Source organism: Phoenix dactylifera, chromosome 8 (assembly GCF_051530095.1).
Source record: "Phoenix dactylifera cultivar Ajwa chromosome 8, Ajwa_hap1_PhDact_Kaust_v1.1, whole genome shotgun sequence".
NCBI classification, from domain to species: Eukaryota; Viridiplantae; Streptophyta; class Magnoliopsida; order Arecales; family Arecaceae; genus Phoenix; species Phoenix dactylifera.
The window spans coordinates 23,552,360-23,579,992 of NC_143197.1; the positions used below are offsets into that span (position 1 = coordinate 23,552,360).

Genomic DNA, 27,633 nt, shown 5'->3' on the forward strand with positions numbered 1-27,633 from the left:
CGTCCTCTCCCTTCTTTCCCATGCACACGGATTAGGGCACCCACCGCCGCTCGCTCGCCCTCTTGGTGGCGGAGCCTCCTCTCTTTTAGAGCAAAAGCCCATCCCCGAAAACCCACACCTCTCCTCCCAGCGCCGGCGGTCGCTTCTGTCTCCTCATCTCTGCCATGGCGGCCAACCCCGCGAGCGTCGGCAGCCGGACCAGCGTCCGCGTCGTCGTCATCGGCGACCCCGGCACCGGCAAGTCCAGCCTGATCGTCTCCGTCGCCACCGAGACCTTCCCCGAGAACGTCCCCGACGTCCTGCCCCCGACCCGCCTTCCCGCTGACTACTACCCCGATCGCGTTCCTACTACCATCATCGACACCTCCTCGAGGTCCTATTTCCTTTCTTGAACCCCCTCCCTCTCTTGTCTTGCCTTAATTTTGGCTTCTTGATTTCGAAAATATTATGTCAGCCCGGAGAACAAGAGCAAGCTTATCAGCGAGTGCCAGATGGCCGACGCCATCGTCCTTACCTACGCCTGTGATCGCCCCTCCACCCTCGACCGCCTCAGTACCTACTGGCTCCCGGAACTCCGCCGCCTCGAGGTTCTTGGCCTCCCTCGTCCACGAAGTTGCCTCCTTTTTGGTTTTCTTTTTTGAAGAAACTTGATAGATTATAAATGCTTGTTCTTGATCTGGATGGGCAGGTAAAGGTACCGGTGATTGTGGTCGGTTGCAAGCTGGATCTGCGCGACGAGCAGCAGGTGAGCCTGGAGCAGGTGATGTCGCCGATCATGCAGCAGTTTCGAGAGATCGAGACTTGCATCGAGTGTTCTTCCCTCAGGCAGATTCAGGTGCGCCGCCCTTCTTCATTGTCTTTTATTTTTCTTTGGTTAATCAGGGACGTGAAATTACAAGCATTGTTGCAATTTTGTGTGATTTATGTCTTGTCTAGGATTAATCCTTATGCATCGCAAAAGATGCTAGTTTATGCTGTGTTGACAATCTATGATCATCGGTGTTGACAATCTTAGTAATACATGCCCAGTTTTCGATTAAAGGATGTCTTGGTATGGGGGTTTGTTCGGATTTTATACCTTAATTGGTGAACGGTTTTGCATGTTATGCTTGGTCCCTTGCTTGGTTCCATTTCTTTTTATTCTGTAACTCATGCTTGTCAATCGAGGATATTAGAATGCAGCTGTTGTCTTTCTGCAGGTTCCTGAGGTTTTCTATTATGCCCAGAAGGCAGTGCTTCATCCTACTGCCCCACTTTTTGATCAAGAAACACAGTCCCTAAAGCCTCGATGTGTGAGGGCTTTGAAACGGATATTCATTCTCTGTGACCATGACAGAGATGGAGCTCTCAGTGATGCAGAGTTGAATGACTTTCAGGTTGGTTTCCATAATGTTTTGCATTTTCTTGTTCTTAGTCGAGATTATACTTTTGGACATGTTACCCATTAACTGTTTGCTATTGATTATCTCTCATGGCCAGTTTCTGAAATGTATGCCTTGTGATATTTGTTCAGGTTAGATGTTTTAATGCTCCTCTACAGCCTACTGAAATTGTGGGTGTCAAGAGGGTTGTGCAAGAAAAGATGCCTGAGGGGGTTAATGAGCATGGCCTTACATTGACCGGATTCCTTTTTCTCCATGCACTTTTTATAGAAAAAGGCCGTCTTGAAACAACGTGGACAGTGTTAAGAAAATTTGGATATGACGATGATATTAAACTTAGGGATGATCTCCTTCCATTAACATTTAAACGAGCCCCTGATCAGGTAATCTTGTTGATTTTTGATGTGCTGTTAAACTTTTATTTATGTTGACAACACATATTGAATATTATTTATTGTTTTAAGGTCTAAGATGGTGATATAGGTTATTGTGCCAAGGAACAATTACTTTGCAAAAATAAGGCTAGCACTTAACATAATGACATAAGAACTTCAAGTTATTTGATTATGATGATTTATTATTCTTGAGTAAATTTTATTATTTTTTCATGCACAGTTATTCTTTGACTCAAGTTGAAAAAGGCACATGTAAGCATGTTTCAAGGGCTGAGGTGGTGAGATGGGTTATTGTGGCAACGCAACAGTTACTTCGTAAAAATAACCAGGCTAGCACTCACTATGATGATGTAACAACTTATCTTCAAGTTATTTGTTGTTAATGATGATTAATGATACTAGAGAAAAATAAGATATTATACAGTTGAATTCATTTCATTTCAGCTTGACAAGTTAGAGTTATATAACCTGTTTTTCAAAATTTGTTATGCATAATCACTTTGAGATTGTTAATTTTTCCTGGTTAACTTTGTTTCTTTTAAATCCTCTGCTGCTCTAATATTTTTGCATAACTTCAGTGATTGGTTGCCTATGGTTTCTTAAAAAGACACACATTTGTTTCAATGTATTAGCTTTAAACTAAACACTTATTCTGAAAGAAAAGAGTATACCATATTCAGGCCCATGCGTGGTGAATCGTTGGCCCCAAGTGTTGGAACTCCTGAAAAGAAGGGAGAAAAATGTTGTTCTTTATTATTGATAAAGGTGATCAAAGTTTCTTGGAACATTTGCTTATTTTTTGTATTATTTTTTTTTTTGGTCTTTTCTTGTAGAGTGTGGAGCTGACAAATGAAGCCGTGGAGTTCTTGAAGGGAGTCTTCTTCATGTTTGATATTGACAATGTACGATTCTCTTTATGTTTTGTTTCCTACATCATCTCACAAGTACTTTCTTGCTCATTGTCTCATAATATTTCTCTTTCACCAAAAGTTACATAATTTCTTCTTAATTTATAATTATACCTAATGATTAATGATGCTCTCATAATTTAAATAATTGTGTTTGTCAGATGCCTATGCTTCCAGTTTATTTTTTGTTTCATGTATGGTGTAATTATATGTTTAATAAGTCAAAGCTATAATATTTTACAGTTTAACTATGTAGTGATATGCTTTGTTTCTTATGTTATAGAATTTTGCTCATCATGATTGTCATGCCCCGAACCCAGAGCGTAACAAACGCCGTATACCTGTATGGCGGACCATACAAGCATGCAAGGCTACTGATCATATCAAAGCAATAATAATTCTTAAAAAATTATTTAATCAAAAATTTATTCAAATAATTCTTACAATAGTTCCAACAAAATATAAGTCAACATATGCTAACTATTTACTTAAATTAAATAAAATATTCTAACTAGTCTAAATAGTCTGACTAGAACTCTAATAACTGAAAGTATCTTCAGAAGATCTAGCGCACTTTTTCAAGTTTCGAGCAATCATGCATCTGGATTTGAAAAACAGAGAAAGTATAATAATGAGCTACACTAGCCCAGTAAGCAACATAACACCCCAAAGTGGGGGGGGGGTCGAAGCATGCCAAATAATAAGTTAAAGAGCAAGTTATTGACTAAGAAGTAATTAATTCTTGAGTAATACATATATCTCTTTTTAATGTATACTACTACAGAAATCCAACAACAGGCTATGGCCATGTAACCCAGTGGCATGTGTCAAAATGCACAAAGTGCCAAACACCACAATTATTAACCACCGGTGGTACAGTATCCAAATACCACTATTTTAATCACCAATGGTGCAGTGTCGAAACCAATTTTTTAGATTACAAGTTGACAGGGCCAATGAATAATCTCCATTGGCGGGATCAGATCATAGTCGTGCTGAGAATACAGATTAGAAAATAATTTTTTTCATAATTTACCTAATTACATTTTTTGGATTTTATAACACAAAACGTAATTTAAAATGATTACTACCATAATATTAACATGCCTGACCTGTTTAACTAAATATAAAATAGATATCAAAATGTAATCAACTAATTATTATTTTACCAAAAATTCGAAAAACACACATTGAAGTATTAGGTTACTTACCTCTTCTCACTTCAAAAATTTCACTTCAGTTAGACGCGTCAGAGCACCTGTTTTAATATCATTAAAATATCATTAATTTCATCATCTCAGAAGCCAAGTGAAGTAAAAATTTAAAATATTATTGGAAAACGGCTTCATGCCTCTAAATTAGGTCGGTCAAGCGACGGTGCCCGATTGTTCAGGTCGGTCCGAGCAAGGAGAATTCAACTGGTCATGTGAAGTTCAATAGTGACCAAATTTCAAAAGATCTAGCTGGAGTTGAAGTCATGGGCCGATCTACTATTCGGGTATTGGGGAGGTTCAGGGCCTCTGCAATGGAGTCAACTAGGTACGAACAAAGAGAAACACGGCTTCATGCTCGATAAGAATGAAGAAGGATAGGGCTAATCGAGCAGTAAGTGCCTGGCACCCCAGTCGATCCGATCAAATTGGAATTCATCTGATCACACTCGCACTAGAATACAGGGGTTTAGAGGGATCAAGGTTAGATAGAGATTAGGATGACCAATTCTAAGTTTCTAACAATATTCAGGAAGGGCTAAGGTGGGGGCTGGCGTGCTGCCTACCGGTTATGGATCAGGGCCCTTCATAGGGTTGATCCAAAATCACAAAGAGAGGTACCATATTTGAATCCAACATCTCTAGAAGAGAAAGTTCATTAGAGAGAGAAATAAGAGAGAAAGGATGGGGAAGAGAGAGATAAGAGAAAGAAAGCTTTTCTCTCTCTAACTAAGGAAGAAGAAGAAAGAGGGTGGCTATAGGTGGTGCTCGGGGTCAGGGATCCAAAAGCCGGCAGCGCCAAAACCAACAAAAACATGGGAACTAGAGCTTCTTCGTCATTTTTGGCCATTGGCTCCTCATTGACGGCCATTGCTTTGCCGAGAAGGGTCGGTGGGAAGTCAGGAGAGTCAATCAAGGGTCCGACATCAAGAGGCGGCGACGTCGGTGGCTGGAAAAAGGAAAGAGGTGTCGATTTTCGTAAAAATAAGGGCAAATAGGGCATCTGATTCTTCACGAAAATCCGGCGATGATCGGCCGAAATCAAAGCTTTCAAGGACCATGGAAGGGGGAGAGGGAAGCCAATCAAAAGTTGTGGAGTTCTTATCTGGCTTTCGGCGACGGTTACCCGTCGCAACAGTGCAAAAAGACAGCTGGCGATCGGAGAGGCAAAAGAATGGAGATTCCGGCGACGGCTCCGATCGAGGAACTTAGGCTCTCTGGTGAGATCAAAGAGGGGATTGGAGGGCTCTAAATATGGTCGAGGAAGACTGGAATCCGGCCCTTGGTCGGATTCCTTCCCTTGTTGCACGTGCACTTTTTTTTTTGGAGGGCCGAAGCATGCTTCTAAGCCAGTCAAATGGACCTGGCCCAGTTCGTAATCAGGCTCGAAAAGGGCTTGGGTATTACAATTATCTTCGGCTTTGTATCCTAGAATGCTGCTTTTATAGCTATAGCTTGACTGACCCAAAATATGTTTACTGCACCCATTAGGCATAGTTTTCAATGGACATGCTTTCTTTTCCAGTCTTGATCAGACTCTGCAAATTTGATAGCTGCAACCCACTATTCTATGATTCCTTAGGTATTACAAATATTAACCATAGGTTCTCCATCTTAAAACTGCATGGTTTAAGCTCATTTCATTTTATCAGTCGGATGACAAGGGCATGATAAAAATGTAATTCTATCTTATCAAGATGCTGAGAAAAATGAGAAACACTTCAAGTCTTTCTTATCAAGATGCTGAGAAAAATGAGAAATACTTCAATTTAGTTGATCGTGATCAAGAACCGCTGTAATTGAGCTAGGATGAACAGAGATTTGTCAAGGCTCGGGCTTCATCTTTGAGAGGAATATCGATCTGAAAACACTAGCTAATCTTGTTTTTGATTTTCTTGCTTCCTTGGCAATAAAATGGGACAATTTACATCTTCTACTAGATCTTATAATTATTGATTCCTGCAGTTATCTCCTTCTGTTCCTTTTGGCGGTTTAGAGACTACTTTATATTTCATTTTCCTTCTTGTGCCATAAGTTTGAATTGCTGAAGTTGCCAAGATACTTGCTTAATTTTTAACAATTAACTTGATAACAATTCCATTGTATAACTCCATGATTTCTTTAATACAAACCGCTGAGGTGAACTCTGGACTCGATATATTTCCCATGACCGTCTTCATCTAAACATTTTCCATTCCTCTAACATTTCAAGTCATTATATGTATGTTCACAACATCTTCCCTTTTGTATGTCCATCATGTCTTCTATAAACAGTCTTCTACATAATCTCCTTGCTGATCAGCTTTGCATCTAGGTTTCTATTGCACATCTCGGTTGCTTATTTTGTTGCCAGCTAATGTCATTCGTCAATTCTAATGAATTATTTCCCACATAATTTATGGAAAGGAGTATTTATTGCATCCTAAATCTACAAATGGAAGAAAGAAACTTGAACATCTGCTGCTTTCTCATTGACAATTTTGTGAACCTTTGACTGCTGTATCTTTTCAATGTATAAAGATCTTTCCAGCCACCAGGCAGTACTATGAAGCCCAAAATACTCATGTATTTTTTAGTTTCCTGTACATAAGATGCACATAACTTTTTGCCTCATTTTTAAATTAATCGTAGGAAGAGATCACTTCAAAATTCAAATAAGTTGGTCAAATTGAAGCTTGAAAATGTCAGTGTTTTCTTTAACAAGCAAATGATTTCAGCACTTTATATGGGTCTGGTTTCTGGCACTTCTAATCTTGCTTATGCTAAGTAATTGTATTTCTTGCTAAGGTTCTATTGTAGTAGCTCCCTTTTTTTGTCATTTCAATATTCACGCATATGCACGCTTATTTGTATGTTTGGTGGATAAGGCGGCGTACATCTGACCCTCCCTAGATACCATAGTGGCAGGAGCCTTGTGCACTGAGATGCCCTTTTTATATGTTTGGAGAAGGTGTTGAAGGGTTTATAAAGCTGCTGAAAGGCATGGGCTTTTATTGTTCTGCCTAATAGTTTCCTATTTGGCCGTTCGTAATTTTGCTAACAGGATGGGGCTCTGCGACCTGCTGAACTTGAAGATCTGTTTTCAACTGCACCAGAGAGGTAAATATGTTTTCTCTCAAAGTAGGACCTAATTTCTTATATTTTTCTCTGCTTTGTAAGGACTGCATAGTTTCATTTTCTACTGTATTCAAGTTGCAGTCTGCAAGCATTCATTAATTAATAATGAATAATTGAACTTGCCACTCAATTATTCTTTGACCAGCAAAAACAACAGTCCGCATAAGTAATTGGTGTGAAATTTATTATATTAGAAGTCAGTGGAAACATTTTGGCTTTAAAAAAACTATCAATTAATCTGGTTTACTGCTTTGAAGTGCCCATTCACTTATATAATTTTTATCCAACTCTTGATATTCTTGATTTTAGTTATCCAACTCTATATATTCTTGTGATTTTAGTTTTCTTACTATTTTCTTATGTGCTACAGCCCTTGGTCTGAACCTCCTTACAAGGATGCTGCAGAAAAGAACGTGCTAGGAGGATTGTCACTTGAAGGATTTCTTTCAGAGGTGCTTAACATGGACTTTATACTACATTTAAAATGCTTTTGTAGCCTTAAATTGAACATCAGTTTTATTTTCATTCTTCTATTGTTCCTATGATAGTGATGTAGTTTTGACTGGTTTGTTATAGCTTGAAAACTCAAACATTTTGATGCAGCTTATTTGCAAAATCCAGAGAACAAAAAAGTAACCTGGAATGACTTGTGAAAACTATGAAAAACCGCAGTATTTCTTGTATAACTGGTGGTTTAGTTTGTGCCTTTTGTTTATGCTCTTCTACTCCACATGTTTGGTAGTTGACTGCTTTATGTCAATTTGTGTGCATGGTTCTAAATAAAATGTTAACCCTCAAACTTCACTTTTAGTGAAAAACGAGATGCTTTTGTTCATTACAACTCCCGGATGAATCATTCTGTTTGCCAAACTTTTTAGATGCTCTTGTTGACCTTTAGGCCAGCACATAAATCAGTGCAGGAATGGTGTGCATTTGTCATGAATGGCTTGGCCTTTCAGGATAAGAACTACTGAGTTTGATCATACAAGTCATATTGTTAGATACCTTTTCATTAAAGTTATTTTTTTTTGAATGATCTTTTAATATCATATTTGTTTAACATATCTTTTATAGAACAAATATGTTAATCAAATACATGACATTTAAACACATAATCTGACATTTAGTTCTAGGTCCACATTAGCATTAAAGATGTTTGTATTTTGCATGCTGGAAATATACTGGTATTGTGTTTAAGACATCATATTCATGTTTTACATACTGAAAGTTCGGAAGATTCTTTGCTGTTGTATATTCCCAAATTGACTTTCTTTCTCCTAAATTGTCTTTTTTCTCTATAGCTTCGTTTTTATTGAGATCTTCCATCCAAGGGTTGAAAACTTAGCTTCAGATTCTTATATGGTTATTGGCTGAGTTAGTTTGAACTCCAGTTTTGATTCTTGCCCAAATTTCCCAAAGCCTGTAAAAAATCAGATAAGGTAATGAAGAAAGAACAAAACAAGTCAAGAAAATAAACAGGCATGTAGGCATCAAAAATGTTTTTGTTTCTTTGGAACATTTGGCATATTATTTCAGTGTTTCTTGATGAAAAAATGATAAATTATATATTTAAAGCAATGAAATAGTTAGAAAATTTATTTTTGCAATAATCTAGAATATAAATCTTCTATTTTTACAATAATCTAGAATATAAATCTTTCTTGATTTTGGCGACAATTTCTTACAAAACAATCCAAATGTCGCTGAAATTGAGTAGTAGAATAGCCAAATCCATGTCAATAGGTTACTTGTCTATTTTTTCGATCCAATTGTTACGATGCTTCTGAATCTTCTAAACTTTCAAAATCTTTGTTTAATCATTATAAAAGACCTTTGGGAATTTGAATACCTAAAAAAGGACAGAGAAATTACCTATATGTACGATTAATTTGTCATTATAAACCATTTTGAATTAAATGTCCAAGGCCTACTATAACTTTGGACTAGTATTGTGAAGACCGAAACTCTTCTGCTTTTTGTTTGGACCTAGGATTTTTGTTCCGGTGGCACTGGCAGGACCAGGAAGAAATTGGTATGTGGGATGGGTGCAGGGCACTGGTTCTCTCTTGAACTGAAACCTTCTGATTGTCTCGATCTTCTTGCTCTGACAGTTAGCACCAGGATGGTTGGGACAGACCAGAATGTAATTTTTTAACTTCTTCTTGTTGTTGTTAATGACCATACTGCCCCATCTCAGTTCCATACTGCCCTAGGGGCAAACTGTGATGGGGCCTAGGATCGACGTTTAAACCCTTGGTTTGAACTTTCATCTAAACTTCTTTCCATGCTTCAATTGGCTTCCAACTCAGTCATTTTAGGATTTTCAAGTTAACTATGCATAATTAGCTGTATATTTACTTATTTTTTTGATCTGTTTAACAAGTTTTAGTTTCAATCTTGTCATGGTCACTTAGTTTTCTTGAACGCTGTACAGTATTCAAACTTATATGGTTAATCACAATCATGAATATTTCCATACAAGTGAATTAAACAATTAAATGCTTGGTATGAGAAATAAATAAATTTAATACAGAGTCAGAGGGTAAAGCACCTGCTGCAATTTTATTTTTCTATTTTTTTTACATTTTCATTTGTTTCTGGCACTATTAAAATGATATACTTTTTTGAAGTTTATCTGTACTTGGTACTGCTAATTCTTTTATTGCATAAGACTTTTGGGTCTGTATGCTATATAATAAATCATTTTGTTTATACACTTGCCACATTATTGTCTAGTAAACTTTGCCCAATAAAACATAGACTTGAGCTTTGAAAATTTATGGTCAGTCTCTCATCGATTGAGTAAATCCTTGTAAATGCAGTGGGCCCTCATGACACTTCTAGATCCAGCAGGTAGTCTGGCTAATCTGATATACATTGGATACACTGGTGATGCTGCTTCAGCATTTCATATAACCAGAAAAAGGAGGTTAGATCGTAAACGTCAACAATCCCAGAGAAATGTTCTGCAGTGCTTTGTCTTTGGTCCTAAAAATGCTGGAAAATCTGCATTGTTAAACACACTGGTTGAGAGGTAAGAGTTCCAGATTCCCTCTAGTTTAACCTGCCTTAATTTGCAATCGTCTAAGATTACATGAAGTTTAATAACTTCTCTTTTATCTATTCAGGCATTCGTCTATTTTATAATTGCTTTTCACTTCTACTTTTTATTTCAGGACATTCTCTGAGAAGTATACACCAACAACCAGGGAGCGGTTTGCAGCAAATATTGTTGAACTACCAGGAGTAAGTATGATTTGGTGTAGAAGCATCGGACATGCTTACATAACTCATGCTTTATATTTGAGTTTCAACTTAATATCTGAACATGTTACATAACTCATGCTCCATATCTGAGTTTTTTGAACGGCGTAAATTTAGAACAGTTTTTTTTTCATTTTTTGTGCTCTAAAATGTTTATATGCAATGACATAAATGTTCATGTTTTTGTGCATAATTCAGATGCCACACACTAATCTGTTTTCTGAGGTCACTTCTAGGCATACATATTCATGCCACAGGCAAATAATACTTGCACATGATGCACTGCATAAATATGAATATTCTTTTTTAATGTTTTTAAGCACAAGCCCAAGTGATTGTATGCCTTAATCTGAAACTACAACAATAAAGCTAAAAATATTTTTGAAACAAGAAAAATAAGGGGAAATTTAAAAAATCTGAGGAAACCTAAAAAGCCTTTAGTTAAAGAAAACATGTATTATTCTACAAATATGCTTTATTTGTCTGTGATAGTATAAAACATAGTGTGAGATACCTCAGTATGAAGTCTGCTTGGATCTTATTATCATTACCAACACAAAATAGTAATTATTGAGACCAATGTTGGTATTGAGCTCTATATCAGTTTTTTCTTGGAATGTTGTGGTACTGTTACGGTTGGGACAGACTGAAAGAGACAATATCAACAAGAATAAAAAGTAACCAAAATAGTCAGTACTCAGTATGGACTATTAGTATGCAACTGGTATGGACCTGTATTGGCTACAGTTATGTGGGCTGGTTCAAGAGAAAACTGGTGTCCCGCTCCTGTATTAGTTAGTGCCCTTTTTTTGTTGGATCAATACGGTACGAGTGGTACTGTTTTGAATCAGTGGTATTTGAATCCTTCATCAGTGAATGGAGATCAATTTGCCCCTAGTTTGAAACATTATCTTGGATTCTTCCTTGCTAATGAAAGTAGGTTGTATCTAGAGCTTGATTATTAACAACCTTCCCTAGATAGAAGATATTTGCAATCTAAGCTGGTTTCAAAATTGGTAATGTTCTTTCCATATGCATCCTTTTCAAGGATCATAAATCAGCATGTGCTTTAGCATTGTTGGATGTAATGTCTGTTTCGAGATGTACCGAACCAAACCAATGAAGAACTGGGTCGGTTCTCCCCGACTGCTCAGTAAGCAGGTTGAGCCCAATTAAAAAAGCCCCCCTCCTCCCAATTAGTCTGTTCGATTAAATAGGCCACTTCATGGTCTGCCATACCTGGTTCGTACCGGTCCGGCTTGGGATCCGTACGGGACCGGTATGGGACCGGTACGTACTGGTCCGGGCCGCTACCGGTACCGGTATGGCGGACCTTGGGCCACTCCCATTACTCCCCCGGGTTGCGATTGTCCCCTCTATGTCCTTCGAAACCTGTCTGTTACTGCCCCATTGCGGATCTTCCCTCCTCTGCCCTCCTCTGGCCCCCAAGCCGACTCTTTTGAAACACTTAGATCTCTCCTGCCTCCACTTGCCATCATCAACACCCTCCTCCTCCTTAGCTATGGACGCCATATCTGGGAGACCGACTAGTGCTGGTTGGTGGATTGCACCTTCAGATGTCTCTCTGGCCTCTCTACAGATCAATCTGCACCTCCAGGTGAGTCTCTCCTAGTCCCCTCTCTTACTCCCTCCCTCTCCTTCCTCTCCCCCTCTCTCTGCATCTCTCCTTTCTCTTCGGCCCTCTCCCTCTCCCTCCCCATGGTTTCGTATGCCGTAGTTTGGTAAGTACAGACTTGTACCTAACCAGCCGTTGGCCGGCACACTTGTCGGTGCCAGTTTTGCCATCCACAAGCTATTCTTTTCAAATTGTACTTTCATTGTATGTTGTGTGTGTGTATTTTAAGTATTTCAAGATCCTCATGTAACCTCATTAGGTTTAAGTTTTTAGCATAAGGATGCATAGTGAAAATGACACTTTCATTTACTTCTTTCTTCCCTGAATCTGAACTATACTTTTTTGTTAGTGCCACATTTATATCTACTTTGCCTGCATTCTATTATATGCTTAAGAAAGAAAATTATTTAGACCTCTTGCTTTTAAGGCAGTTCAATGATGGTTAGCACAGAAGTTTCTCATTGAGAAGGCTTCACATTGTCTTTGTATAATATGAACAGATTGCATCAAGTACAAAGATTTGCTTTTCTAATTTGAATTTTATATGGATTGTCCAGTGTTCTTTTGGTTTTGTAATAAATTGCAGTTTTTGTCCAAGATGTTGCTATGCACATAAGGTAGTAGTAACCATATAGACTCCCTGTAAACTGTGCACATCTCGGATCTAAATTGCTTATTATGTTGGAGGATATACACTGTATATGTGAACTATAACTCATAGCATTGAGTGTGGGGCAAACAAACTATAATTTTTTGAGCCCTTGCCATCTGTAGCCTAGATTTTCCTTAATTTTGAATAAAATTTACTTGGTTATATGATAATTAGCTTGTAAGCATGGATTAAGCACTATAAATTAAGACCTCAATGATTTTTTTCTATGAACTAGATTTTTTGTGAAACTCTTTTAGATGTAGGTTTCTTTCTAAAAAATTAATTAAGCACTCCTTTGAAACTTGAAAATTCAGTTTTGACACAGTTTTTGATTGATGTTATCAAGCCTATTAGCTGGAAATATTGATTTTATAAGATAACCAGTTACTAATTTTGTTTCACTCTCTAGTTATTACAAATGTAAATATTCAAATATTAGAAAAGCAAATGGGATTTTTTTAAATACAAATTTGATCAACTATTTGCATTGGTTATCATATTTTAGCACTATCCTTAGCCTCATGTAACTTTTTGTGAAACGCAGATCTATTGTTAATTTTATGGATTTAAATATGAGGTCACCGAAAAATTTTCATGTATTCTCATGGTATCTGTGGAGTCACAAGGTCACCTTGATGGATGGAGTATTTTATTGCCTTGCATACTATGCAAATCTTAAATGCTTATTATGTTGATGTGTTCAAGCAAGGTCCGCCGAACCGGTACTGAGACTCGTATCGGTCGGCGCCCGGTATGACTCGGTACTAGTTCGGGTCGAACCAAACCGACTGAACCGGTAGGGCGTGCCAGTTCACAGACCGGACACCCTAATTTTCGAACTTTTTCTATGAATTTACGTCTAACTTGATATTTTTTTTTGATATTTTCTTAATTTTTTTTGATATTTTTATGATCCCGGTTTAACTTAGATAATGCATCTTATTGCTTTAAAATGATACAAATCATAAAATGAACAATATAAAATATTCTCAAATCAAGATACAATCAATTATATACATTTAAAGTACAATATACATATCGATATCTAAAATCAGATCAAGTGGCGATGGCTCTCAAAGATATTCGAATCATAAGCATAGTCAAAAGGCACTTCAACCCATCCCTCTAAGGAAGCGGCGGCGTAGGCTTATACGTTTATCCCATAAAGAACGTGCGTCGAGTTATAAACACTCTCGGATCTCTTGCTGATGCTCTAGCTCCGAGAAATGTTTTTTGGTTGATTATACGACTGTGGAGAAGCCCATTGAAATATGCCGACAGCAAAATCTGATTCATGAGATGCTCCGAACTACGTAGTATGGTAGCCACCGGATGATGCCTAGACGCACCATATCTATATCTATATAGGTCATAAGCTACCTGTGACTACAGATAATAGGATCCGGTATACGACTCGGAATCTGATACGTCTATAGATTCTATTCTACGTGCAAGTTTATCTGTAGCTGCATCATGTCCTCTTAAATGACCTTGAGGAGCCTGTCTCCTATATGCAATTGTATCATTGCGGGTTCTACTAGATCGTCCACCGTGGTCCCTATCCTGTGTAGTATGCGTAAACTTGGACTCATTGGTGTATCGAAGAGCACCCTGTGGTTGTTTCATGAATAGTGGTCTTCTGTCCTCCACTTTCTCCATGGCCAGTAGATCCATGACCACCAGAACTGTCATTGCTGCTGCTGCAGGACTCCTTGACACTCTCCATTGGGGCTGTAGGTGCCTTTTGTTTTTCTTTTTTGGTGTGCTGGGCAGTTGTCTTCTTACCCTTCGTGCCCCTCTACCTGGCTATGTCGCCCTCGTGATCGAGTCGATCGGATAGTGTAGTGGCCTCGTCTAAGTATTTTTCGATCATATTTCTGAAAGGATGTCTCAGACAAGGAGTCATGTGATGACCAGCTCTCCTGTGGCTGTGGCTGATCAACTATAGAAATGCGTGGAATATTGCACTTAACCTATTGCCTTACATCGACCCTAGCCTCGCTGGCTATGATGCTGGCCAGTCGTAGAGGCGATCCTGGCTCGTCAAGCTCTGGCTCTTACTGCTGGCCTACAAACCATCCGATCATAGAATCATTTTCATAATCAACGAAAGCACTATTGATCGAATTTGTATACTTGAGCTCTACTTCCTCCTAAATGCACTTTAGCCTCAACCTCAAATTGTAGAGGACATATACAAGATCGTTGAGGCGCTTTTGTGTCAAACAGTTCCGCTACTTGCTGTGGATGAGGGCGAAGGTGGACTGGTTGCATTCATAGCCACTCGAGAAAATCGTTTGGAAGAGGATTTGGATAGCTACCCGCTTAAGATTTTTCGCAGACAGCCCAAAATGAATCCACCATTTAGTTGCAAAAATATTGAAGAAAAATAGATATAAGATAGTGCCATATTAGTAACCATCTAATGCCAGGTGAATTTTTTCCTGTGTAATATACCTGGATTCATACTTGTCTTACTCATGATAGCTGCTCGCTGTCCAAAGCTGTCGCTGCCTCTCTAAATAATTTAGTCTGTGAAAAAGAACCGTGTTGTACTATGTTAATAATAGAAGATATTAGTTAACTTACACATCTTACTTAAGTTAAGTTACCTCTTCTAAATGTAAGGCTGCGACTTCTAGGCCAGGCTCTATCTTATAAATGACATTACGCAGAATCGCTAGAAGTTCGTCATCTATACTGGAACCAAGGGTTCAAGTAATATGCTGCACATAGAGGAGATCATTTTTGTAAAATTATACAAGTACAAGAGTAGAATTTTCAATGTTCTTGCTTACCTGATGCAAGTCCCTATCCATTTGGTAGTCTTACCGCCGCTTAATGATGCCGATGTACTCCTGGGCATGAGCTAGATCTGTCTCCATGATGTGAGCCTTTGCTTTCTTCATCATATGATACAGGAAGCCCATATAAGGATACCTCTCGCTATCCACGGCCCGAAGTACTTTAGTGTCGTGCTGGGCATATCTACCTTTCTGCCACTCGGGACTGATAAACATCTAACGTAGGGCTGCTTTCTTTTTAAGCAGGCTATCAAGTGCAACATAGTTGGTAGCAAATCATGTGACTTCTGGTCTCAAATTTCTCCCCCTACATACCTCTTCATCAGTGAAAGGATCCAGGTATGATTATAAATATATTTGGTGATGGTTTGGGCTGTCTCCACTATATATTGTATCCTACGGATCTTCGCAATATCTATCAACATGAGGTCAATACAATGTGCAACATATAGGGTCCAGAAAATTTGACTGCCACTCCATCAAGATCTCCCCGATGACTTTATAGTGCCCATTATCAATGATGACCTGCACGACATTCTCGTCTCCTACTTGATCAATCACTCCCTCCATAAGTTTGAGGATGTACGCGGCGTTGTCCACCTAATCAGAAACATCAACCAATTTGTGGAAGAAAGTCTTTGTATCATAGTATGTCAGAGAGTTGATGATGCTCCGCCTGATAGAACCAGTCCAACCATCACACATCACAGTCAGTCCATATGTGGGCCATTTGCTCTTGTAGAAGGCAATCCATTTCTCTAGCTCCTTATTGCTGTCAAGAAGCTCACCATAGATGTTCTTTGGGCCGGAGGATCGGTAGCTTGTATGGCAGAAATGGTAGATCTGTAGTACGTATTGTCTGCCACATTCGCTGGGATGTGGCTAACACGGAATCAGGATCCAATAGCTCGCCACATATCTTTCTTATCCTTCTTCAGCATTGAGTCAATCCTATGCTGCTTCGAATATCTGTTGAGGAAGGCATGTAGATCTAAATCATGGATTGGTGCTCCTGGTGGAATCTCTTTGGATGACTTTTTTTTTCTACCAAAATCCTCTAGCATAGAGCAATCCGACCACCGTCTCTGCTGATAGCCTCTCTGACTGAGGTCCTCTTGAACGTTGGATCAAAAAAAATCAGAGCTCGACTTATAGTACGAGGGCCTAAATCAAGTCCTATGCCTAGCCGCCACCTCCTGCTTCCACTAATCATCGAGGCTCGCCTATATAACAGACTGGATCTGTGCCTCCTTGTCATCTAGAGTGGACACGTTCTCTGACTTTTTATAGTGATAGAAAGTTGGCTCTATCGCTTGGCGGTCCATCTCTGCCTTTTTCTTGGCAGCCCTCTTTTTTGTTGTTCTGAAATCAGCGAGGTGCTTCTTCATCAGCTGTCAAATCTCCTATGGGCGTTTGCAGCATATAGATACGTCGAGGTGACCACCAGCTAAGTGTTGCTTCAACCTAGTTATTTTTCCTCCCCTGAACTCTATGTTGCACCAGTTGCACTGTCAATGGTGTCGACTCGAGAGCATTTGCCCATGCTCCCAGCCAATATCACGCTCTGGATTCTTCTTTTTTTTATGGCTCCATTTGTACACCGGGTTGATCAAGTACGCCAGTTTATCAATTATTTAAAATTAGCAAATTAGTAATACGACGACGATATTTTTTTAACTCAGAAAATACATCCGATTTATCTAATACATAATTCTACTTTTATTTATTTATTTATTTATTTATTTTTAATAATTTTTATTTAAAAAGTTTATGTATCATAAATTCAGAAAAATATGATTTGTACCTCAAAAATTACTTCTGAATTATGTAATACGTACTACTAATTTTTCGTAATTTTTGGTATTAATTATATATTTTAAATTATTTTTATATTTAAATTTAATTTTTAAATATAAATATTTTAAAAAATTAATTTTAGCTTAGATTCATGTAGAGCCCAATAATGGATGCTACTTATTTTTCAATTTTTTCAAATTTAGACCTAAGTTATTGTGCGCATGATCGCATCAAAACTTGAATGAATATACACCAAATTTTTAAATAGAGTAGTTTGCATGCCCCTAAATACATTTCTAATTTTACATTTTTTTATTTTTTATTTTTAATTTTTTTTAAATCTAAAAATATTTTTTAAAAAAAATATATATAAAATTTGAAAAATAAATTATTTTATGATAGTGTGTATATCGTCCATAGATCTACAACATATAAAAAAATTAAGCCCAAATTCAAAAATCTGGCATGATCTCTTTTTATTTTGCAATATTTAAATTATTTTTTTAAGCCTCTTCCAAAAAAGAAAAAAGATAGAAGAGAGGAAGTACACCTTATTTAGTCTTGGCTCATTTTTCTGATAGCCTAAATTGGTATTGTTTGTGGATTTTTTATAACAGGGGAAGCTCTAGCACTGTGGCAACTCACCGTTGGAAAAGCCCGAAAAGGCCTTCCCAACGCTGCTGATGGAGCTTTTAAAGCCTCCAGCAGGTCATTGTGGCATTATTGCCACAGCACCCGCACTGCGGCATTAATGCCCCAGTGCCACTTGAGTCAGTGCAAATTAACCGGTTCGCACCGAGACGGCATCGAACCGGTCGAAACCATCTGGTTCCAGCCCGAAAAGGACCGGTTTTGGCCAATCCCATTACGTATGGGCCAGAACCATTTCCTAGTAGCAAACCGACCTGGTTGTAAATCGGGTCGATTCGGTACTGCTCGAACCAGGCGGTTCGGCCCGATTCGGTAGACCTTGGTTTCAAGATTATTATATTCTATAATATTGATTACATTATATTGCTTATAAATTTTTAGGAACAATACGTAATATCGGTGCATTCTAGTATGTAAGGCCAATATAAATGCTAAAGATGACTTGGGATGTATTATTAGTTGAGAACTTCATTTGAGTTTCTTGTGTTGATTGTGTTTAAACCATTCGAGGTTTTCGTCCATCTGCTAGTTGAATTTAGTGTAAATTAGAAGGTGACATGCCGATGAAGTATATTTTTGCTTATAATTGATGTCTGTCTGTTCTTCCAACTTTTTAATTATCTTCCCATGTTTTCTTTCTTTCTAATATAAATATCATTTTAATAGTTGTGGGTTCATTTCTTTTTCTTGGTTTGTTTCTTAAATAGTGTTCCCTTTTACTAGTAAAGTGAAATCATCTCACCATGTGATAGATCATTTTTGTTCATCATACATTTCCAATTGCTGGTCTTGATATTACTAGCTTAACTTCTTTCTGTTTTTTCATTATTTCTATTGTCTTATTCATGCATCTGGTTCTCATGAAGTCAGTTTTCCTTTTAGGTGCATAAAAACTTTAGTAGGCCATATGTTTTGTTTATGTTGATCCTGCCCTTGGAGTTGCCATTTGATATGTTACATTATGATACTTTTCTTAGTCCATGACTGTTTCTTTTGCAGAGCATAAAGGATAGCATGTAGAATACATTATAATATAATGAGTGCATTAAAGAGACCTTGCATGCCATTCTGCTGCAGTGGTTGAGTTTTTGTTTCATTCTCTATCTAATCAGATGATTTGGTGTCATTTGTGAAGGGGGTAAAAAAGACACTAGTGATGCGAGAGGTACCAGAAGATGAAGTCCAAACGATGCTCTCAAATAAGGAGTCTTTAGCAACTTGTGACATAGCAGTATTTGTTCATGATAGGTACTAACCTGCCCCTCTTACCATATGTTCTGTATACTAAACTATCCTAAATTTTGCCCTAAACTCCAAAGTGGTGACTGCATGCTAAGCGTCTGCAATACCAGTATCCAACAAACAGTTGTTATATTCATCCCGATTTTAAGCTTGCAACAGTCGACCACCTTTGGATGAATTATGCTGATATAGCATTGTTAATCAAATAATGTATGCCGTAGGTGGTCTGTCTTAATGTTAATGGATATGGGTTTATCCTAATGACTGCTTCTGCCCAAGTGATTTTTTGCATTGGAAGTATGGCTGGATTATGCTATTTCACATGTTGATGGGATGCTGAGTAGTGATTTTTCTTTCTTCTTTCCTTTTTTTTATTTTTTGAATTGGTCTAGTGGGTTGGTTTTGGATCTATTTACATGGTTTAATTGATTACCAATCAAGGGCCACTATGATAAGGCAAAACTTGTCAGTTGGTCGCTTTAACTAGATACGAGTTATGTTTCAGCCTGTTAGGATGGTGGAAAGTTCCTTTTCTTCCTTAACCTTGCTTCTCTCTCCCACCACCCTTACTCTTCTAAAATCTAAATCACTCTTTATTAACCCAGTAACATGTTTCATTATCTTTCATGTTTGGTCCCATATTTATACACCTTTATATTTTTTAGGACAAGCTTGTTGTAGAGTTTCTAAGCAACAACTTATCGATAATAAGTTGAGGCAGTCAGTCTTGTGTAGCATGGATTGAGTTTGTGGCCAACATGGCATTGGTTTTAAAATTTCACTCAAAACTAATTATATGGCCAAAGCCCTTCTATTTATGATTTACTTATGCCCAAGGTTCACAATCTCAATATTCGACCCCGTACCATATTGGTATAGTGTCAGTATGCCTAATACGGGGGTCGGTTTGGTGTACCAACGCTCAGTACATCTTTCGTACGGACTATTAATTTGGTACCAATACTTTATGGTACGCCCGATATGGGATGGTACACACCTATAGCGAAGCTTGCTTATGCAAGTTTTTGTTCTTTTTTTGAATGAAGTATTTATCTAGACTAACATAGATTTTTGTAAGTTCTTAAAAAAAAATGGAAGCATTGCAATGCAATGAGATTGTTAAGTAAAGTTTTAGGCATTGCTTTGGCTATTCTAAAAGTGAGATCTTGTAGGTATCTAGATTGCCATATGTTGAAAGGCCATCAAATATTGAAACAATACATTTCACTCCAAACATGACTATCTTTCACATTATAAGTTTAAAATCACTTTATATGATTGACATAGTGCAGTACTGCCAAATTATACATCTTAAGGTTCTGAACAATATAGCATTGTCTTAAGGTTCTTAACGCATTGCTTTACATTCTCGACTAGATTCACTTTCTTTATTTTTCGTTTTTCTTGATTTTAATTGTTCATTAATTTTTATAAGTTTCAATCAAAACCATTTATGTTGCTGAAACAGAAACTCAATTTCCTTAACCAAAACCAAAGTCAATTTGCCGAATGTTGATATGTAGTAACAGTTTTAAATTTGAAGAGCCAAGGCTTCACTTGGTCCCGAAGTATTTTTTTGAGGCTGATATCTCCATATTTCTTGGCCCCAAGGTTTGCAATCTTGATATCGGTACCATACTAGTACGTTATCAGTTTGGTACGATACGGTATGCAGCCTGTATCGAAGTAGCACTTAGACCATTTTTCTCACTTTTATCTTTGTGTGCCTCGGTACGGGTTGGTACGTACGTTGGTACGAGCTTGTACCGACCCAACTATGCGTTTTGTATTGGTTCTGATCCGGTATGGTACGGTATGCCCTATACTGGGTGGTACAACAGTCCATGGGTCTGAAATTCCTTACTAAATATTGGAAGGTGCTAGCAAACATTACTCGTTCTTTACCTTCTCTTTCTTTTTTTTAATAAATGCGTATGGGATCTGTGTGATATATTTTTTATACGAACATTTTATTTTCATCTTAAGATGTTCGAAGGTGGCCTTGCCATGCAACGATTTATTGATGTGATGACATGTGATGATGCATATCCTGTGTTTGAAGAAAGATTCATTCTGAGGCACATTATACCAAAGGCAAAAATCATCTTGCATTGAGATATTTCTTGATGCAAATTCAGCTGTCTTTGTTGTTCAGAGAAGTATTATTGGTATTATGGAAAAGCAAGAAGCTGGCATTTTGATTAGATCAAATGTAGGCTGTAGGGTGAATATCTTGCATTGGCAATTTATTGTGGATTTGTGGGAGCTGTTCATGTTAAAAAACTTTTAGCAGAGTTAGAGGTCATGGTTAAAGAATCACTGAGTTTGCATTGTAAGAATCACTGAGTTCTCCATTTTTACTGGAATAGTGAAGAAGATCGTCACTTCGTCCAGGAGACAACAGAAAGCGATGACTTCTTAGTTAGATTGCAAGCTTTTAGCTGACAGGTGCATGTGCACCAGTTCGTGTATGCATGTTTGTGCATTCTTCTGCGTGCTTGCATGTGTGTGCATGCGCATGGCCATTTGACTGTATGAGTGAGCAATCTTATGTTGGATTGCTTTCTTGTTTAGGAATTGCCAAAACAAAAATTGGGACTATGAGTCACCAAAATTGGCTCTGATATAATCTATAATTAGTATTTTGTGATGCCCATTTCATTGCTGTATGATTTTTAAACTTCTGAGAGTTCTCTCGTGGCATTCTGTGACGTATATCCCTGTTATTATTCTTCAACCTATGGCCGACTTAATTTCTGTATACTTCAATTAGTATTAAGGTATCACTTGTGCCTTGAGACCTAGGTTTTTAACATTACATTCCCAATTATGTCTTTATTTGTATTTCTTGAAATGATTCTATTTTTTTTTATTTACAGTTACATGATTGCATGCTTATGATGTATGCCTTTTTGTTTGTGCAGTTCGGATGAAAATTCATGGACGAAAGCAAAAGATTTGCTGATGCAAGTCGCTAGTCATGGAGAAAATACTGGCTTCGAGGTTCCTTGCCTTATTGTTTCTGCTAAGGATGATCTTGATCCATATCCCTTGGCCATACAGGACTCAACGAGGGTATGTTATGTTTATTGTTGTCTTGTAACATTTGCATTTTTGTGATAATAACAGCATCTTGAAATCTTGTTCATATTCTGCCTTCATATTTGGAAAATCACAAATTTATCCATAGTTATTTTCGAGGTCAATAGCATGCGATGCTTAAACTAGTATTAAAATTTTAATTGGAGAATGTTTGCATTACATCCTACATTTTAAAGGTTTATTTCTATATCCACCAACATCCATGCATCTGGTTGTCATTTTGATACTATTGATTATTAATTAATGTTTAATGTGTTGCATTGCTGTTCCAACGTTTTCTTTTGATGTTTTATTCATGCACTAGAAGCTCTTATGTTGGTTTTTCTCATTGATCTGTGCTTTTTTTAATTGATTGTGCACTAAGTAAATAATCATTGTCTCATGGGGTCTCTGTATCTACTGATCTGCTAAATACATGTTTTTGCACTCATGCTGCTTCAGGTAAGCCAGGACATGGGAATAGAGACACCTATACCTGTCAGCTTTAAGTTAAGAGATTTCAATAATGTCTTCCGTAGGATAATTACTGCTGCACAACATCCCCATATGAGCATTCCTGAAACTGAAGCTGGAAGAAACCGCAAGCACTATCACCGGCTCGTAAATCGTTCCCTCATGTTAGTTTCAGGTATTGTTATTTTCATGGCAACACCTATCACAGCAAATATTAATTTTGCATGGTAATATTTGATCATGCAAAACCACATATGCTAGAATTCTGATTTTGTATTACTTCAGAAAAAACTGCAGAAATATATCTATTCATATTAGTTATAATCTTCAGATTCCTAATTTTCTAGTAAGATAGCCGTAGAAGTCAGTTGACATAACCATTTATGGGACAGAAATTTTTGGACCCAGAACAAAATAATATTGCTATTGCTACCATGAAACTTAGTAATTTTCAGTTGGGCCTCACTTTAGGTCATGTTTCTGAAAAGGTAATGCTACATCTGCTGTCCTAAGTTCCTATCCCGTATCTGTTCCTGCTAGTATGCAGGAAAGGAAAATTTAATATTTATCAGATGATTGCTTATTCTTATGGAATTATTTTTTAATAATAAATTTAGCTGTTCAACTTAGTAAGTTTATTTGTTGTCTGCTACCTTCTTTTATTCATTGTTGGTTTATTTCTTATGGTGTTATAAATGTCTAATGATTCCATATGGTCATCCTTAATGGTGCCTCCTTAGTTTGTACACAGGTCCATTATCACTTAATTTCATTCCCTAACTGATGACATGTCTGAACTTGTAAGCAAGTCTTTATGATATCTAATCAGCCACTATTTGCATTTTTATAAGCTTACTCTTTATATCCTTTTCCATGTACCCAGAAAAAAGGTTATCCTTCCTGTCCATCTTGACCACGAGTTGCATGTAATGGCAAACAATTTCTTCTATAGTAGTTGTCTTAGTTCACCACCTAAACTTGTTAGCTTTTGTCTGCCATGTATCTGAATCAACCTTTTGAATTAATAAAAGCATAGACAAATGGTTGGCTGTACTAATAAGGTACTGGCACCACCAAACCCCTCGGTAAAAGTCCGTACCATCACTTGGTACATAACTCATTACTTCTGTGGTGTTAGTACGTAAAATCTTGGTTTGTTTTCTATATTTTTAATATAATTCACTATCAAACATGTTTATGTATTGTTATACCTTGTATTATCATGTAAAATTATAATTTACAAGTACTAAGGAGTCATCTAATATGGGAGTTTGTGCAAGGGCAGGAATCCTATTTTAGCACTTTCTTATGGGAGCCCAGTTTTGAGATCATATTGGATAATGAGGTTTTTTTTAAGACTAGCTGTACCAACAAGCAGTAGGTATTGCTTTTTATTGTTGAATAAAGCATCTTTCTTCATTAGAATAGTCTTTATCTCTTTATCTCAAAGATGCTGGCTCCATGCTTGAAAAGTGATGAGGACTCCATGGGGAGCTTCTCTACATGCACATGCATGCATGCATGCATCTGATTTATTTTATTATTTTTTATTCTTTTGCTGCACAGATATGTAGTAATATTAGTTTTACTGGAATTTTCCATTTTCTTCACTGTGGTTACCTGTACCATAAAATTATTACATTAAATCTTCTCACATCAAGCTGTAACCAATGTCCACTTACGATTTAGTTGATAATTTTAAAACATTTTTTCTTTTTGATCATTCTAGAACTTTGATTTGTCATCTCTTGACATTGAATAGAAGATTTAAATATAAGCATTTGAGACCTAGCCATGTGTCGTTTAGAGTAACTTTTCTATGGTACTCTGGTCATTCTTTATTAGTTTTTTAGCACAGCTAAACTGGTTTGAGATTAGGAAATTTAGATAATAAGGAATGGTAAAATATAAAAATTACAAAGCCTTCTCTGATAATATGTGATGTATTTGGTTGCTTTATGTCCTGGGATGTAGTATTACTAGGACGATACAGTTATATGTTTGTAGAATGCCATGTATCAACTTGTTTACCAGTATCTCTCGTAGCATTTTAGCTCTACATAACTCTGCATAAGCTAGCAGAAATTAGTGTGGGCAAATGGAGGACTCATGTAGCTGACTCCAACTAGTTTGGGATTAAGGCTTAGTTGAGTTGAACTGAACTTTGCATAAACTAGCAGGCTAGAACACACAAAGATACTTAATGATGCATGTCGATTTATTTAATATGACCCCACCTTCAATCTTCCTTGTGTGATTTGATCAGAAGTTGTTGACATGGTTTACTTTGCGTATTTGCAATAAACAAGACATGGAAGAATGCATATGCTTTGAAGCCAATTGCAATGAAAGGAAGCCTACTTTTGGGTACTTTTACTTGGTGTATGGGTGGTTCTGCAACAAATGTTGCCCTTTTCTCTTCGTAGTAATAAGCAGTACTTAAAATTTCATTCTTCTCTCTTAAAGAATCAAACTGTGCTTTTCCTTTGTTTGAGGACTAGTTTATCACGGGATTAGTGGGATTGGATTTAGGCCAAAATCAGTATAATTCTATAACTTATGAGAACTATTGGAGAAACAGTCCCATGTTTGCATGTAATGTTAACAAGCCTGAGGATGTCAACAAACCTTGCCAAGTTCTCGGTTTACATGTCAGTGATAATTTGGGGGTGAGGGAATTGGGTTGGGTTGGGTCAGATGCAGGTCATGTTTATTAAATAGGTCAATAGTCCATATTTTAATCCGACCTTTTCATTAAATAGGTAACTTGACCCAACCTGCATGACCTATTTATTAAAAGGGTCGAATCAGGTTAAATAGGTTAAGTAGGTTTTTAATAAGTTAAATAAGTTTAAACGGGTCAAATGGATCTAAAATAGGTTAAGTAGATTTTAAACTGGTTAAACAGGTGTGAATAGGTTAAACAGGTCAAAGGCCCAAACATGAACCCAGCCTATTTAATAAACGGAAGTGGGCTGGTTGACCCGTTTATGGCCAAAACTCATTTATGCTAAACTCGAACCTACTTAAAAGAAGGAAGTCATTTGAAGTTTGGGTCGACGAATCAAGTTATAAATTGCCACCCTAATGATAATCATATTTATATGTAAAATTAATAAACACTGTCCTTTTTATTTCTACTCAGTACCATGCTTGGTAGTTTCCCTGAGAAAAATGTAATTTATTTACTATCCTCATTATTAATTAATTTATCAGCTGATAGATGGGTCCAAAAAAGCAGTTCATATTTTTGTGTCAATTTTCTTATGTGAGGGGTTGCTTCTTTAGCTGTACTTGTTTTCTTTTCCCAACTCTCACTTACTCAAATTTTGTTTGTGGTTCATTATTTCAGTTGGGGCTGCTGTGGCAGTTGTTGGACTGGCTGCTTATAGGGTTTATGCAGCTAGGAAGAATAAATAGCCTGAGGATCTCAATTGGGTGCCTCGAGTTGCTTGGCAAAACAGCAGAAGCGGTTGTAGTAGCTTCGCTGCTTTTTTGGAACTGTCCTCTGTGGCCTTTCGTTCTTCGAAGATGGACGGTTCTATCACCAGCTTCCATCAAGGCCAGAGCAAATTTCTAGTTACAACGCTGTCTCTGGTTTTCTGTTTCTGCTTTTGAGATGTTTAAATGTTGTTGCCTTAGCCTTTTATTGATGGAAAGCTTGAAGTTTTTGTTGGTGGATAAGGGTAACCTAAACGCTCTAGGCTGCCCTTCTCTTTTTTGTTATTTCTCATATCTGTTACGTTGTCAGATGGCTCAATTTTGGAGTCTCTGGCTTCCGCATACCATCTCTTGTGCTAGGGATGAGAGCTTGTTGGTTATACAGATGGAGCTATACTACGGTTACCATGGGGCATTTTTATTCATCTCCATCTTAAAACCATTTCCTTATGAGATGATGGCATATGATACCTTGCAAAAGGAGTCTCATGTCTACAAATTGTTTCGCATTTTACAGCTGCTTGTCGCTAGCATATTTTCGCCACTTGACAATGGAGATAAACTTGAGAAGATGACGACTTAAAAATTAGAGGCGAGAGCCGAGTTGAGAGGAGCATGGGAGGGCATTAGGTATGCGACTCCTACCTTTCGAGCGAGCCATGTCTAGAATTGCGGGGCAGCTGGAGCCGGCTGATGTCCATGCTTTGCTCTTAGGGGCTCGTTTGGTTCGCAGGAAAACGAGGGGGGAAAGTGTGGTCAATGGGAAAGTAATGAAATGCCTCTTGTTTGGTTGGAGTTTTCAAAGGAGAGAGATGGAAAAGTTGTATTCCCATGGGAATATGATTCCCACATTTCATGGGAAAGTCTTTCCCATGAGAAACATGGGAAAGTTACTTTCCCATGAGGTGGGAATCACTCCTTTTTTATTTTTTCCCAAAAAGACCCTTTTAGCATTAAAGAAGCATTAAAGAGGCATTAAAGACCTAATTTTTATTAAGGGCATAATAGGAATTATACATAACTTTTCTAGGAAAGTGGATGGTCAACCAAACATAAGCACTTTGGAAATTAGTCACTTTCCCATGGTTAACCAAACATGTCAAAAGTACTTTCCTAGGTATCCTCTTCCTAGGAATCTGATTCCCAGGAATCATATTCCTAGGAGGGAAAATACTTCCCGCGAACCAAACGAGCCCTAGGTGTCTGGAAGATGGTCAGCAAGTGCACTTGGAGGTGTGTTTTGCGGGGCTCGTCTAGAATTCCTTTTCCATATTTTATTTTCCGGATAGGATTTATCCATTTTAGTTTAAAAAGAGAGAGAGAGAGAGAGAGAGAGAGAGAGAAATATAGCTTGACCTTAGGTTTTCTTTTGTAAAATATAATGATGAGAGAGAGCACTTGTGACCCCAAGAGTGACAATGAGCTGCTAAACTTTAAATATAGTAGAAGTACCTGAAAGGGCCGATCAAACTACCTCAAAAGACAATTTATTTAAAAAGTCTAACTTTAGCAGATACCTTGGAAGACAATTAAAGGCCCAACTACCTCAACATCATTAGTAGATATCTTGGTAGCCCG

General features: G+C 37.5%; 1 protein-coding gene across 1 annotated transcript; it reads left to right on the forward strand.

Moving 5' to 3' along the window:
• Positions 1-26,480, forward strand: LOC103707988 (mitochondrial Rho GTPase 1). The gene is made up of 14 exons (XM_008792725.5): positions 1-373; positions 455-587; positions 689-835; positions 1,200-1,376; positions 1,514-1,765; positions 2,611-2,679; positions 6,940-6,995; positions 7,384-7,465; positions 9,836-10,047; positions 10,190-10,259; positions 18,953-19,065; positions 21,984-22,134; positions 22,603-22,789; positions 25,967-26,480. Exons 1-14 carry the CDS (start codon positions 165-167, stop codon positions 26,032-26,034), a joined length of 1,926 nt encoding a protein of 641 aa, XP_008790947.4. The 5' UTR covers positions 1-164; the 3' UTR covers positions 26,035-26,480.
• The last annotated feature ends 1,153 nt before the right edge of the window (positions 26,481-27,633 follow it).